This window comes from Canis lupus, chromosome X (assembly GCF_003254725.2).
Source record: "Canis lupus dingo isolate Sandy chromosome X, ASM325472v2, whole genome shotgun sequence".
Taxonomy (NCBI): Eukaryota; Metazoa; Chordata; class Mammalia; order Carnivora; family Canidae; genus Canis; species Canis lupus.
In genome coordinates this window covers 83,054,126-83,067,082 of record NC_064281.1, presented here as the reverse complement: position 1 = coordinate 83,067,082, position 12,957 = coordinate 83,054,126, and the positions used below count along the sequence as shown (strand labels likewise).

The 12,957-nt window shown below is 40.8% G+C and overlaps 1 protein-coding gene across 1 annotated transcript in view; it reads left to right on the top strand.

The window, feature by feature from the left end:
- Positions 1-12,957, top strand: part of GUCY2F (guanylate cyclase 2F, retinal) — a 98,374-nt gene that overhangs the window by 14,554 nt on the left and 70,863 nt on the right. The window contains exons 3-4 of the mRNA XM_025431863.2: positions 9,536-9,890; positions 11,507-11,591. Of these exons, the coding sequence (XP_025287648.1) occupies positions 9,536-9,890; positions 11,507-11,591 (440 nt within the window). The remainder of the gene's footprint in view (positions 1-9,535; positions 9,891-11,506; positions 11,592-12,957) is intronic.

Genomic DNA, 12,957 nt, shown 5'->3' with positions numbered 1-12,957 from the left:
TGTGGTAACAAATCATTCTACATGTAACATTTGATTTTTACTGGGATTAATAATTGCTTTGTTTTTAAATTTGTTTACCTTAATTTGAATTTCGAAGTCTTTCCACATTGATAGAGCTATAGAATTTTCACAGAACAATTTTATACATAGTAAAAACCCCTTATCAATTTCATTTGTTTTTTCTGAGGCTTTCCACCCACCTGTTCCAATATAAATTTATTGTTCTCTAAAGCTTCTGCAAAACTGTTATGATAAGATCTCCCTAATATCCTGGAAAATCTCTTTCTCTTTTTTTTCTGTGCTGAATCCATTATTCCATGAATCTTGTGACTTGTTTTTTTGTTGTCTACTCTTGTTTTGGTGGAGCACATTCTTTAGTGAGAAAGATACATGGAAGGTAAAGTTTTGAAATTTTGTATGTCTGAAAGTCATTATTCTATCTTCATGATTGATTGTTTGAGTATATAAATCTAGGTTAAAAAATCATTTTCGCTTGGGCGCCTGGCTGGCTCAGTCGGAGGAGCATGCAACTCTGGATCTCAGGGTTGTGAGTTCGAGCCCACATTGGGTATAGAGATTACTTAAAATCAATCAATCAAATAAAATAAAATCATTTTCCCTTAGCACTTTGAAGACATGGCATTCTGTCCTCTTATTTCCATTGTTGTCATTGACAACTCCAATGCCATTGCTATTCCTGAATCTTTGATGCAACCTCTTTACACTCTGCCCCACCCCAGCTCCCCCAGAAGCTTTTTTAAATTTATTTTTTAATAATTTTTAAAAAGATTTTATTTATTTACTCGTGAGACACACACATACACACACACACACACAGAAAGAGGCAGAGACACAGGCAGAGGGAGAAGCAGGCTGCCTGCAGGGACCCTGATGTGGGACTCGATCCTGAGACTCCAGGATCATGCCCTGGAATGGTGCTAAACCACTGAGCCACCTAGGGATCCCCTCCTCCAGAAGCTTTTAAGACTATCTTGTTATTCCTGATGTTAGGAAATTTCATGATGATGTTTGGTCCTTGCCATATATTATGCAGGATCTATTATGGGGCCTTTCAATCTCATTCCATCTGGGAAATGTTTGTATATTACTTATTTGATAATTTCCTCATCAGTACTGTCTTTGATCTCTCTAGAAATACTATTACTTGTTTATAGGATTATCTGGGTTGATTTTTTTTAACTTATTCATGAGAAACAGAGAGAGAGACAGAGACATAGGCAGAGGGAGAAGCAGGCTTCCTGCAGGGAGCCCAGTGTGGGACTTGATCTGGAGACCCCAGGATCACACCCTGAGCCAAAGGCAGATGCTCAACCGCTGAGCCACCCAGGTGCCCCTAGGTTGATTTTGTCTAATTATTTATCTTGTATCATTCATGTCTTTGTTATAAGTTACTCTTCCTAAAAGAGTTTCTCAATTTTGCATTCTCATTTACCGATTTTTAAAATTTTTTCTATCACATTGTTAATTTCCAAGAGTTGGTTTTTGTGGTTTGACGATTCTTTTTTTTTAAGGGATTTATTTATTTATTCATGAGAGACACAGAGAGAGAGGCAGAGACGTAGGCAGAAGGAGAAGCAGGCTCCTCACAGAAAGCCTGATGCAGTGCAGGTCTCGATCCCAAGACCCCAGGATCACCACCTGAGCCAAAGGCAGATGCTCAATTTCTTTTTTTTTTAATTTTTTTAATTTTTTTTTATTTATGATAGGCACACAGTGAGAGAGAGAGAGGCAGAGACATAGGCAGAGGGAGAAGCAGGCTCCATGCACCGGGAGCCCGACGTGGGATTCGATCCCGGGTCTCCAGGATCGCGCCCTGGGCCAAAGGCAGGCGCTAAACCTCTGCGCCACCCAGGGATCCCCCAGATGCTCAATTTCTGAGCCCCCCAGGTGCCCTCCTGGTTTGACAATTTTGTTTTAATGGCATCCTGCTTTTGTTTTGTAAATATAGTTTTTTCTCTTATTTCTCAGAAAATATTTATTGTACTTTTTTTTTTATAATTGTACTTTCTTTGAAGTATTTTTCTGCTGTCTGTGTTTTTCTCTGTTTCTAATTTTCATGCTTCTTTGTTTTGGTCTTTCTACTTCATTTTATTTTTTTTTTTTTTTTTTTTTTTTTTTTTTTTTTTTTTCTTTTTTTTTTTTTTTTTTTTTTTTTCTACTTCATTTTAGAAGCTTTCTCTCGTGATCCTGGTTGCCTGTATTTAAGAGTGAAGGTCTAAGAGACAGATTTGAAGGTGTATGTACATTGTGTGTTTGTTGAACGAGTTTCAGCTTAGGGAAATTGGCTGGCCAGCTGGAGTTTTTTGGTCAAGATCTGTAGATCTTGCCTCTTGGGCTACACTTTCTTCAGGGAAGAATGCTCCCATCTCTTTGGGAGTCATAATCCTGGCTGTCACTATTCCAGGAATCTTGTTGGGGGAAGGAGACTGGGACTCTCATTGTTAAGTGTAAAGACTTTAACTTCATTATTCTTTTTTGTGGCATGCCTAACTTTTACCTTCTTTGAATTAGGTGTCCCAGCTCTGAATTGATTTAACCTGTTCCCAGCAGGGATCTGACTCTTCTCAATAGAGGTGGGGATGGCAGATGTCTAACTACTCCTTACAGGGATGTTCAAAGAGCTGTTCCTTCTTTAAAGTTCTGCCTTACTCCTGCTTCTTCTATAGTACTTGGTGCCTTTAATTCCTGAGCCTTTCTGGAATTCTCAAGGGGGAAATCTACTTGTTGCTAACCAACATTCCCCTCTTCAGGTACTTGGGTTTAGTCGCCCCCCCCCCCCCATTCTGCTAAATCAGTTACCACTTTGCATCTTCTTATTCTGTGGGTCAGAGTTACAGACATCCTCTATTACTAACAAATATGGAGGGTTGGTGTTTCTGTTCCTTGTTCTCCTTGTTTGGGAGTGATATTTGAGAGGAGGAGGAGAGTGAGGAAAAAAATTTGGATCTCACTATCCTCAATCAGGAAGCCATGAAGGAAAAAAGAGGTTACAGAAAAAGTTATTGGTGAGTCTAGCACAGTCAGTTAATTAATTTAGCAGTATTTATTAGGCTCAAATATAACACGGTAGTTAAGAGCATGGGCTTTGAAGGCAGAGTGCTGTACATTTACTTAAGCTCTCTGCATCTTGTTTTCATTATTTTAAGTTGGGAATAATAATAGGACCTATCTCATAGAATTATTGTGGGATTAGATAAGTTAGTATTCATAAAGAGTTTGCCTGGCACTTAATAACCCCTTAATACATGTTTATGATTAGTCGTATTAATGTTCTTTTTATTATTACTATGGGCTATGCACTCTGCAGGTTATATCATGGAGAATAAAATAGAAATAAAGTCTTTCCCTCAATGAAGGCAAAAGTTTTACCATTTCAGGGTGCTAAGAACACTGAGTCTAAAATTGGGAATTTTAAGGGCTGGCTCAGTCAGTGGAGCGTGCAACTCTTGATCTTGGAGTTGTGAGTTCAGGCCCAACCTTGAGTGTAGAGATTACTTACAAATAAAAAATCTTAAAATAAAATAAAATACAACTGAGTGAAATAAGTCAATCGGAGGACAATCATCATATGGTTTCACTCATACAGGGAATATAAGAAATAGTGAAAGGAGTTACAAGGGAAAGGAGAGAAAATGAGTGGGAAAAATTAGAGAGGGTGGCAAAACATGAGAGACTCCTAAGTCTGGGAAACTAACAAAGAGGAGGCGGGCTGGGGGATGGGGTAACTGGGTGACAGGCACTGAGGAGGGCACTTGATGGGATAAGCACTGGGTGTTATACTATATGTTGGAAAATCGAACTTCAATAAAAATATATTTTAAAAATTGGGATTTTTACCTATTGCTCACAAATTCAAGACTGGGACAAGGTACTTGACCACTCTGCTTCCAAGGATGGTATTACTAGACTTCTGTGTTTCTCTTCTGAAGTACGAACAATAGCAGCTCTCAGGTATCCAGTGGTTACTCTGTACCAGGTAATTAACATAAATGGTCTCATCAGATCCTCAGATCAAGCCTACAAATCAGGCATTATTATCTCTACTCTATGGATGATGAAACTAAGGCTCGAGATAACTTTTCCAAGGTAATACAGCTGGCAAGTGGCAGAGCTCGGCTCGGATTCCAACACTAATTTGCTACCAGAACTTGACCATTTAACCACGCATTAGGCTTTATTTTTTTTTAAAGACTTTATTTATTTACTCATAAGAGGCACAGAGAGAGAGGCAGAGACACAGGCGGAGAGAGAGAAGCAAGCTCCATGCAGGGAGCCCGATGCAGGACTCGATCCCAGAACTCTGGGATTAAGCCCTGGGCAGAAGGCAGGCGCTCAACTGCTGAGGCACCCAGGTGTCCCCACGCATTAGCCTTTTAAAAAATTACACCGTGTCCCATGTCCAATGCTTTATTCAAAGTAATATTCCTAAGTGACTAACACTTTTATTTGAATGGGGTTTTTAGATTGTTTTCCTTTAACATAGGAGGTGCTAGGGCATTATGAGGGCCCATGAAAAGAGAACAATAAATCAGAATGGGGAGATTGGGGAGTGGGAAGCCAGGGAAAATTTCCTGATTTAGTCTCAGGATGATTGGGCAAGGATTATCACTTTGTGACTTTAAATTTTGACATCTGAAATAGATTCTGAAATAAAGCTTTAGTGCCTGCATCCCTTACTTTTGTTGTCTTCCCCATGCTTATTTTCACTGAAATTCTATTGGCTACAAATGCATATTGCTGGAACACACATTTGGAATAATTTTTCCAAATGTAGCCTTACTTGCCTAAGCAAAGGAAATCCTCTGGATTTCTCAGCAAGCTCAGGGAAGACCTGAAGCTCCTATAGTCATTGCTTTCTGTTACCTTAAATATGGGTGCCTGGGATCCCTGGGTGGCGCAGCGGTTTAGCGCCTGCCTTTGGCCCAGGGCGCGATCCTGGAGACCCAGGATCGAGTCCCACGTCGGGCTCCCGGTGCATGGAGCCTGCTTCTCCCTCTGCCTGTGTCTCTGCCTCTCTCTCTCACTGTGTGCCTATCATAAATAAATAATAAAAAAAAAATTTAAAAAAAAAAATATGGGTGCCTGGCATGGGGATAGTAGGCTGCAGGGGATGTGGTTAGTACTGAAGCATTCCAGGATAGGGTCCAGCAGACACTTGTCAGGAAAGATTGACTGCAGCTTACAGTGGCTACAAATGTCTTTGTACATCATTCTATTAAGAAATAAAGGAATCCGGGATCCCTGGGTGGCGCAGCGGTTTGGCGCCTGCCTTTGGCCCGGGGTGTGATCCTGGAGACCCAGGATCGAGTCCCACGTCGGGCTTCCCGGTGCATGGAGCCTGCTTCTCCCTCTGCCTGTGTCTCTGCCTCTCTCTCTCTCTCTCTCTCTCTGTGTGTGACTATCATAAATAAATAATAAAATAAAATAAAATAAATTAAAAAAAAGAAATAAAGAAATCCTTCCATAAAAATAAAGGTATTGTGTTTATGAGTATCATATCAAACAGGTTGGATAATGGCCGCCTCTTGGCTAAGTCCAAGGTTTGGGATCATGTATTATTGGAAGTACTACCTTTAACAACAGGAATTTGATTACCATTTGGTTTCTCTATCCCTGCCTGCACGTGCCTGCCTTTTTGTTTAAAAGAGATGTTACCATCTTGTCCTTCAAATGCTGCTTTCCAGCCCAAGTATGTTTCCATGTATGTTTCTAAGGGCAAAATGCTGTGGAAGTCAGTTTTTGTGTCTTTCAAGCACAGTAAATCTGAACTGATGATAGTCAACTTAACAACAGCATGAACCATTAAATTGAACAAATTTGAAAATCGCTGCTCCTGGCCCAGACCTTGTTTTCTTGGATACCAAGCTCCACGAAGCCTAGGGTAGAGCTAGCTAAAGTCTCTGAATAACAAACAATCAATTGTCATTCATTTATTCATAATTCATTCAATCAGGTTCAGGTCTATACAGCAGGCAAAACTAATAGATTTATGAGTCGGATCACCAATCTGGGCTGTGATGTCAACAAGGTCAGCGCCTGAGGGAAATTCCTGCCAGTCCCTTTTTGCTTCTTTGGAGCTATAGCCAGAAGCTGGGACAGAGGTGGTGGAGAGGGCTTTCTTCCCTTGCTCCACCTTCTACCTCTTCGTTCTCTCATTATTTGCAGTATCTGCAGCTGGAGACCTCTTGTGACCAATGCTAACAGAGTGTGTCTTTGACTTATGGGCAGCAGCAATTTATACTGCCAAAGAGCACAGTGGGTGAAACAGCAACACAGACAAGCTGGAGCACAAATCCAAGCCCTCACAGCGAGAGTGGGCCATTCATTGTGACAGTTCTTTTGCAACCCAATGCTATCGCTATAGCTATGCTCCTTCCTTTAGCTTTAGGTCATTCTACTATATTTTTGTGGCTATGTGCGTGTGAACATGCACGCCCATTTGTGCACATGCGCACATGTGGTGTGTGCATGTGTGTGTGCGTGATGTGTGGTGGAGGATAGAGAATCCTGAAAAACAGGCTTCAGGTTTCAGTAGTCTTGGAAAGTTGCTGTCAGTCAGCACTAACAGGAGTCAATCCAAGAACATAAAGGGCAGCATAGCTTGGCCAGCTGAAAATCCTGTGAGACGGGTCAACTCTGAGGTGAGGGTGTCATTTTTAATAGCTTCAATTTTAACTTTTGGCTGTAGGTAGATGCAGTCTCTTTCCCAGAAGGCTCTGTGCCTTTCAAAACAGCATACTAGCATTTTCTCTGCTTTCAGGGGCTTGCTGCCCTGTGTTTTGTTTTTTTTTTAACTCATTTGTTTTACTAGTATTGATTTTATACTCCACCTTCCAGCCTTAACTTATTGTCATAACCTACGAAAGCCCCAGAAATCAGGCAAGCTCTTGCAGAAATCCTGAAGACAATTAAATGGAGCATCTGAGAATGTCAAAAGGGAGAGTTAATGAAAGTCCCTTAAGAGAACCTCAATGTGTGCTGGGCAACTAAGTGTGGATGCCTGGGTAGCAGCACATTCCATCTGTTCTCCATGCCTGTTTCTACGGTGCATGTTAAGGCAGGGTGGTGGAGAGAGATCACTGAACAAATGCTCAGGGGACTGACGTGTTGCTTTCTGCCCTGCTCTTAGCTAACTCTGTTATCCGGGGCAAGGTTTTTGGCCTGAACAATTGGAAGCATGGAGCAACTCTAAACAAAAATGGGGGAAGACTCATTACAGATGAAGCAGGAAGATTTAAGGAGAAAACCAGGAGCTCGATTTGGGGTACATTGAAATTTAACATCCATGTAGAGATATCAGAGTAGGTAGTTGACTTAAGAGTCTGGAATTTAGGAAACAGGTCTGTGCTGGAGGTATACATCTGAGATTGATGGCATACATGTGGTACTTAAAACCATGAGACCAGAAGAGGTCCCCAATGGAGTGAGTGTTAATAGAAAAGAGGGCTAAGGATTGAGCTGTTTAATGCTCTCATGTTAAAAGATCAGAGATATGAAAAAAAAACTCATATACAGTCAGAACTGAAATGTCTGCAAGCTAAATTTGGTTCCTGAACTAGACCAAGTGTTGGGAGATTTCACAGGGGTTCACACCTAAAGAAGACCACAGGTAACACCTACTTCAATAAAAAAAAAAAACTTAAAAAATAAAAAAAAAAAATTAAAAAAGCTAAACTAAGAAACAAAAAACCTGGGTTCTAGTCCTGATTGTATGCCCAAGGGAGTGACCATGACAAATTACTTAACTACTCTGCATCTCCCTTTCCTGTTAAAAAGAAAGAGAAGTAGACCAGATGATCTCCAAGGTTTAGACCTTCGTGTTTCTAAACATTTTAGAGAGGAAGAAACTGAAGCCCAGAGAGAGGGACTAAGTGACTTGCCTAATATTCTGGCATTAGGAAGAGACCACAGGCCAGTGTGTCATCTTCTGTACTGTTGGTTTAAACCCTGTATGTATATTAGAATTACCTGGGGAGCTTTTAATAATACTGATTACTGGGTCCCAAACCTAAAGTATCTCATTTTGTTGGTCTGGGTTGGGTTTGGCATTTGTATTTTTTTTAAAAGATATTATTTAATTATTTGAGAGAGAGAGTGAGCAAAGAAAGAATAGGAATGGGAGGAGGGGAAGCAGACAGAGAGAGAGAAACAGGCTCCTCATGGAGCAGGGAGCCAGATGATGCACAGGCTGGATCCCAGGACTCTAGAATCATGACCCGAGCTGAAGGCAGACGCTTAACTGACTGAGCCATCCAGGTGCCCTGGGCATTTGTATTTTTGACACTCCTTGGGTAGTTGAAAACCCTCTGCTCTACGTTAACCAGGCCTGGCAGTGTCTTGCTAGCTGCTACTATACCTCTCTGCATCTTGACTTGTATTTCCAACATGAAAATGATTCACTCTATTTTATTTTTATTTATTTTTCTTTTTTAATTTTTTTTGATTCACTCTATTTTAGACTCTTTTATTCAGATGAAGGTTATTACAGGAAGATAGCTTTTTAGACCTCATGAAACCAAAGTAGCAAGTATCAACTTTCTTTGAAGCTCAGTAAAATGGTATGACTATAGTTTTCTTGAACTCCATCCCAGAAGTGAAATGTTATGGAAAACCATGAAGCCATGGTCCGTGGGGGTGGGGGTGGCGGGGTGAAGGGAGGGATCATTCTCTCTTCCTCCCTACCTTTTTGGAAGAGATACAAGTTTGTTCCCAAACCAAATTTATTCGGTTAAGAAGCAGTGCATTAGGCTCAGTACTCCCATGCTGTTGCTTTTCTGTATTTATATAGCAGGCAGAGTCATGCTGTCCACCATAGAAGCCTTACTACTTTACAGTGGCTTCTCACCAAAGCTTTGTTGCTTTGGACACCAACAGGGTATAGGGTTTCTTGATTAAAACCCACATTCTCCATACATTACAATATTTGGCTCTGTATTTGGGTGTGTGTGGGGGGGGAGAAATATGTGTTTCAAACTGTATTCTAGTGTTCACTTTCTCTGGGGAGCATGTGTCTAGGAGAAGAGCCATTTTAGACTAAGACAGGACACAGACATGGGCTGTGGAGACACATTATTTACAGTCTTAACACACACACCTACCATTCTAGTAGTGCCAGCAAAATGATTTTACCATGCATAATGCACCAGTAATTAACCTGGTAAATTTCCTATGAGTGACTCTTGTCTATTCTATACTTGTTTTTTTAGCGCCCTTTATAACTCTAAATCATTTTCTTAGTTTAGGAGCATAAAAATATATTGTGTATTACTTGGTTAGCTCATAAAATTGTCATATTCGATACATTTAAAGATGTGAAGGCCTGGGGGAGAAAAACAGAAAAATTCAGAGGAGAAACCAAGCAAGTCCTCAGAAACCATTGTTTTTTTCCTCTGGGTCTTCATAGCTCTCCTCCACTCAGATGTGCAGCCCATAATAACGAACACAGGCTTAGAATACACTCTGAGATTGCTCTAGGGCAACTGGGGCTCAAGATAATTGTAATTTTTAAAAATAGGTTTCACCATTGTTTGGAACCATCTACAATTCAATTTACTTTATCGCACAAGCCATGAATAATGCTCTGAAAGAAAATGGACCGGCTAGTGCTGCCAGCCTGGTTCAGCATTCCAGAAACATGCAGTTCTATGGATTCAACCAGTTGATAAGGACAGATTCAAATGGAAATGGAATTGCAGAATATGTAATCCTGGACACCAACTGGAAAGAATGGGAACTCTATAGTACTTATACCGTGGACATGGAAACGGAGCTGCTACAGTTCAGAGGGACCCCCATTCACTTCCCTGGTGACAGTCCCCCTCGAGCAGATGCAAAATGCTGGTTTGCTGAAGGGAAGATCTGTCGAGGAGGTAAGAAATGGAAAAATCACTGGTGGTCAATTGGGCACAGCGTGGGTTACCAGGGAACCTCTTCAAGAGACGGCAGATTTTAACATTTGAACACTCATAGAATGAGTCATTTGTGTTCAGGGGAGATAAACATCTTGGCATTCCAGGTAGTTAATTTAAAATAACGAGGACAATGAGAGGTACTTTGCAGCTTTGGATAATCACAATTTATTTTTTTATTTTTATTTTTTTTTGATAATCACAATTTAAAAGTTACCCCCACTCATTTTCAAAAGGATCTCCCTATGAAGAGGAAGAGAAAGAGGAAGACATGAGTCTTCTCCTTGGTCTGTTGTCAACTATGACCTGTGATCATTTCCCCTGCTAGAAAGATCACCTTCCCTTGATATATCCAAATCCTGCCAGTCAGGTCCACCCACAGAAATACCATTTCTCTATCCTCTCTTCTCTGAATTCCCGTTGAACTAAAAATCTGTACCTTACAGCTTAGCACAAAATTGCTTTTCAATTGTTTCTTGTGTATTGATTGTGTCTCCCCCTCCCAAACATACTGCTCCTTGAGGGCAGGGACCATAGCTAATAATTCTTATGCCCCCCACTCCCCACAACCAACACAGTCTGCATCCAATAAGTACTTGCAGTTTGATTGATTGACGGAACTCCTCTAGCTTGAGGAAGAGTGAAAACTCCATCAAATCTCTGAGAGCCAGAGGGCAGGGGAACTTTGGAAGGATCCATATTATTCCAATGCGGGGAACCCCGTTAGCGCCTGCCTTTGGCCTAGGGCGCGATCCTGGAGACCTGGGATGGAGTCCCATGTCAGGCTCCCGGTGCATGGAGCCTGCTTCTCCCACTGCCTATGTCTCTGCCTCTCTCTCTCTCTCTCTCTCTCTCTCTTTATCATAAATTAAAAAAAATTAAAAAAAATAAAAATAAATAAAAAAAATATTCCAATGCGAGCATATACCACGCCCTTCTAATCAAATGCATCTATTTGAAATGGACTTCAATTTCTAGTTTGCTTGACCGTGACATACCTAGGCTGCCTTTATAATAGCGTCCTCATATATTTCCTTCTGAAATCTTAGTAATCCATCCAAATGTTTAGGTTTTCTAGAGGCCAATTTACATCTCAATGAAACCCTAATTATCAAAATCAGACTCACCCTTGAAGGACAAGTGCTGTGTTTTCCATCTATTACTTACGAGGTCTATGGGCTCCAGTGAATTTAAAAGGTCTTTTATTTTATGAAGGTGGCAGAATACTTACCCTTCATGGTGAGATAACATTTATTCTCAAGAACTCTATTGCTATCCAACTTAAATTAAGGTTCTCAAAGTTTTTCATTCGTGGACTTTTTCCTCCAAAGAAACACCCGGGTCAGCCTTAATTCCTGTGATTTGTTATTGTCAGAGTGGTGAGTGGTTTTGCTTCAGAACGGCAAAATTGCTTTCTGCGTCCATAAAGTCAACAAGACATACTGTGCTGTAGAAAAATGGAATTAAGTTAGGTAGATGTGGCTTGATTTTACACTCACCAGAAAGCATGAGGAGCCGCTCCGTGGTGCCCTTTATTTACAGCCTGATAATGCCATTCTTCCTCTTGCTCTCTACAGGCATCGACCCTGCCTTTGCTGTGATGGTCTGCCTTGCTTTGCTGATAGCCCTGCTGTCTGTTAATGGATTTGCTTACTTTATAAGGTACATTTTTGTTCTTTTTGTATACAAAAGTACAAGCACATAATAGCCTTGTTAATATTTATTTCCAGGAAGTCATGTTTCAATACAATCTCCTCATTACATGACCCACTGATTTTCTGTTTTCCATAGCGATTTACCCTCCCTACTGGCCCCATTTAGAGTAAAGTGTTTTCCTGATGCCAAGAATAACTTCCTCAGCTGTGTTGTCAGTGTTGTTGTCTGTGAGTAGATCTGGCTCTACCCACTATCATGAAATAAGAGAACTAGTCCTTTAGGGCCTGTGTACTCCCCATCTGTGCTTCCTTTTCCACTGGCAGAGCCTCCTCTACCCACTTTTTTCCACAAATGGTTTGGACCCGTAGAACTAGAATCGGGATATGTTCACCAATTCCAAGAATTGGTCAGACTTTGGCTAGAATCCAAGAGTTGGGAATATGGCACCAGCTCACAAGATTGTAGAAGGGATTAAATAAAGTAGGTAAAACACCTAGTGTAATACCTGACTCATAGTAGGCGCTCAACAAGTGGTAAAGTCTCACCTACTTTCTAGGCACATGGGATTCTCCTGATGATTGTTGGGAGCCTCAAATCCTCACTTTGACATTCAGACCTTTTGCCTAGGGTATCATATTCCAGACTCGCACTGTTCTTCCTTGGACAAAAGCTATCCTGGCTAATCATCAATATCATCATTAACATCAAGTCTTTGTCTTTCTCCCTCAGATCCCATGACAGGTGACCAACTACTCTGATGAACGAATTCAGGGTCAAGGACAAGTGGCTGAAGATGGCTTAATATGATGTTCCTTTTTCATAATCTTTGCATTTTAACGGTGGAACCCTTCCCATATTAAGACAATTTGGGGGAAAGTAAAAATGAAAAGTGAAATCAGCTCTTCCCTCCCACTTTACTCTTTCCATCCTGCTAACCACACCTTTGTTATCTCTTTGTAAGAGTGATCCTTACAACAATATGACATGAACTTGGTGGGAAATGGAGTGGAGCTATTTTGGCAAGTTCTGAGGAAAAAAATGTCTAGAGTGTATTAGGCATCTGTGTAAATTTGGACAAGACACAAAACCTCTCTTGGTCAGAAGTTTCTCATTTTTAAAATGAAGGGATTGGATTAAGTGATCTTTAAGAGCCCTTCCAGCTCTGGTGTTCTAACAAGTCTGTGAAATTCTGGCTTGAAACTCTAACAGGTGGTACTCTTAGTATTTGGTATATTGGCATCACTGCAAAAACCCACTATTATTATTCAATCTCCTCATTCCAAACTTGATAAAGCCATTCAGAGTGGTGTGTAGCTTGTGAATTGCTAGAACACACTTGACAAAGATGTTCATTCAAAGGAAGTTTTTCTTT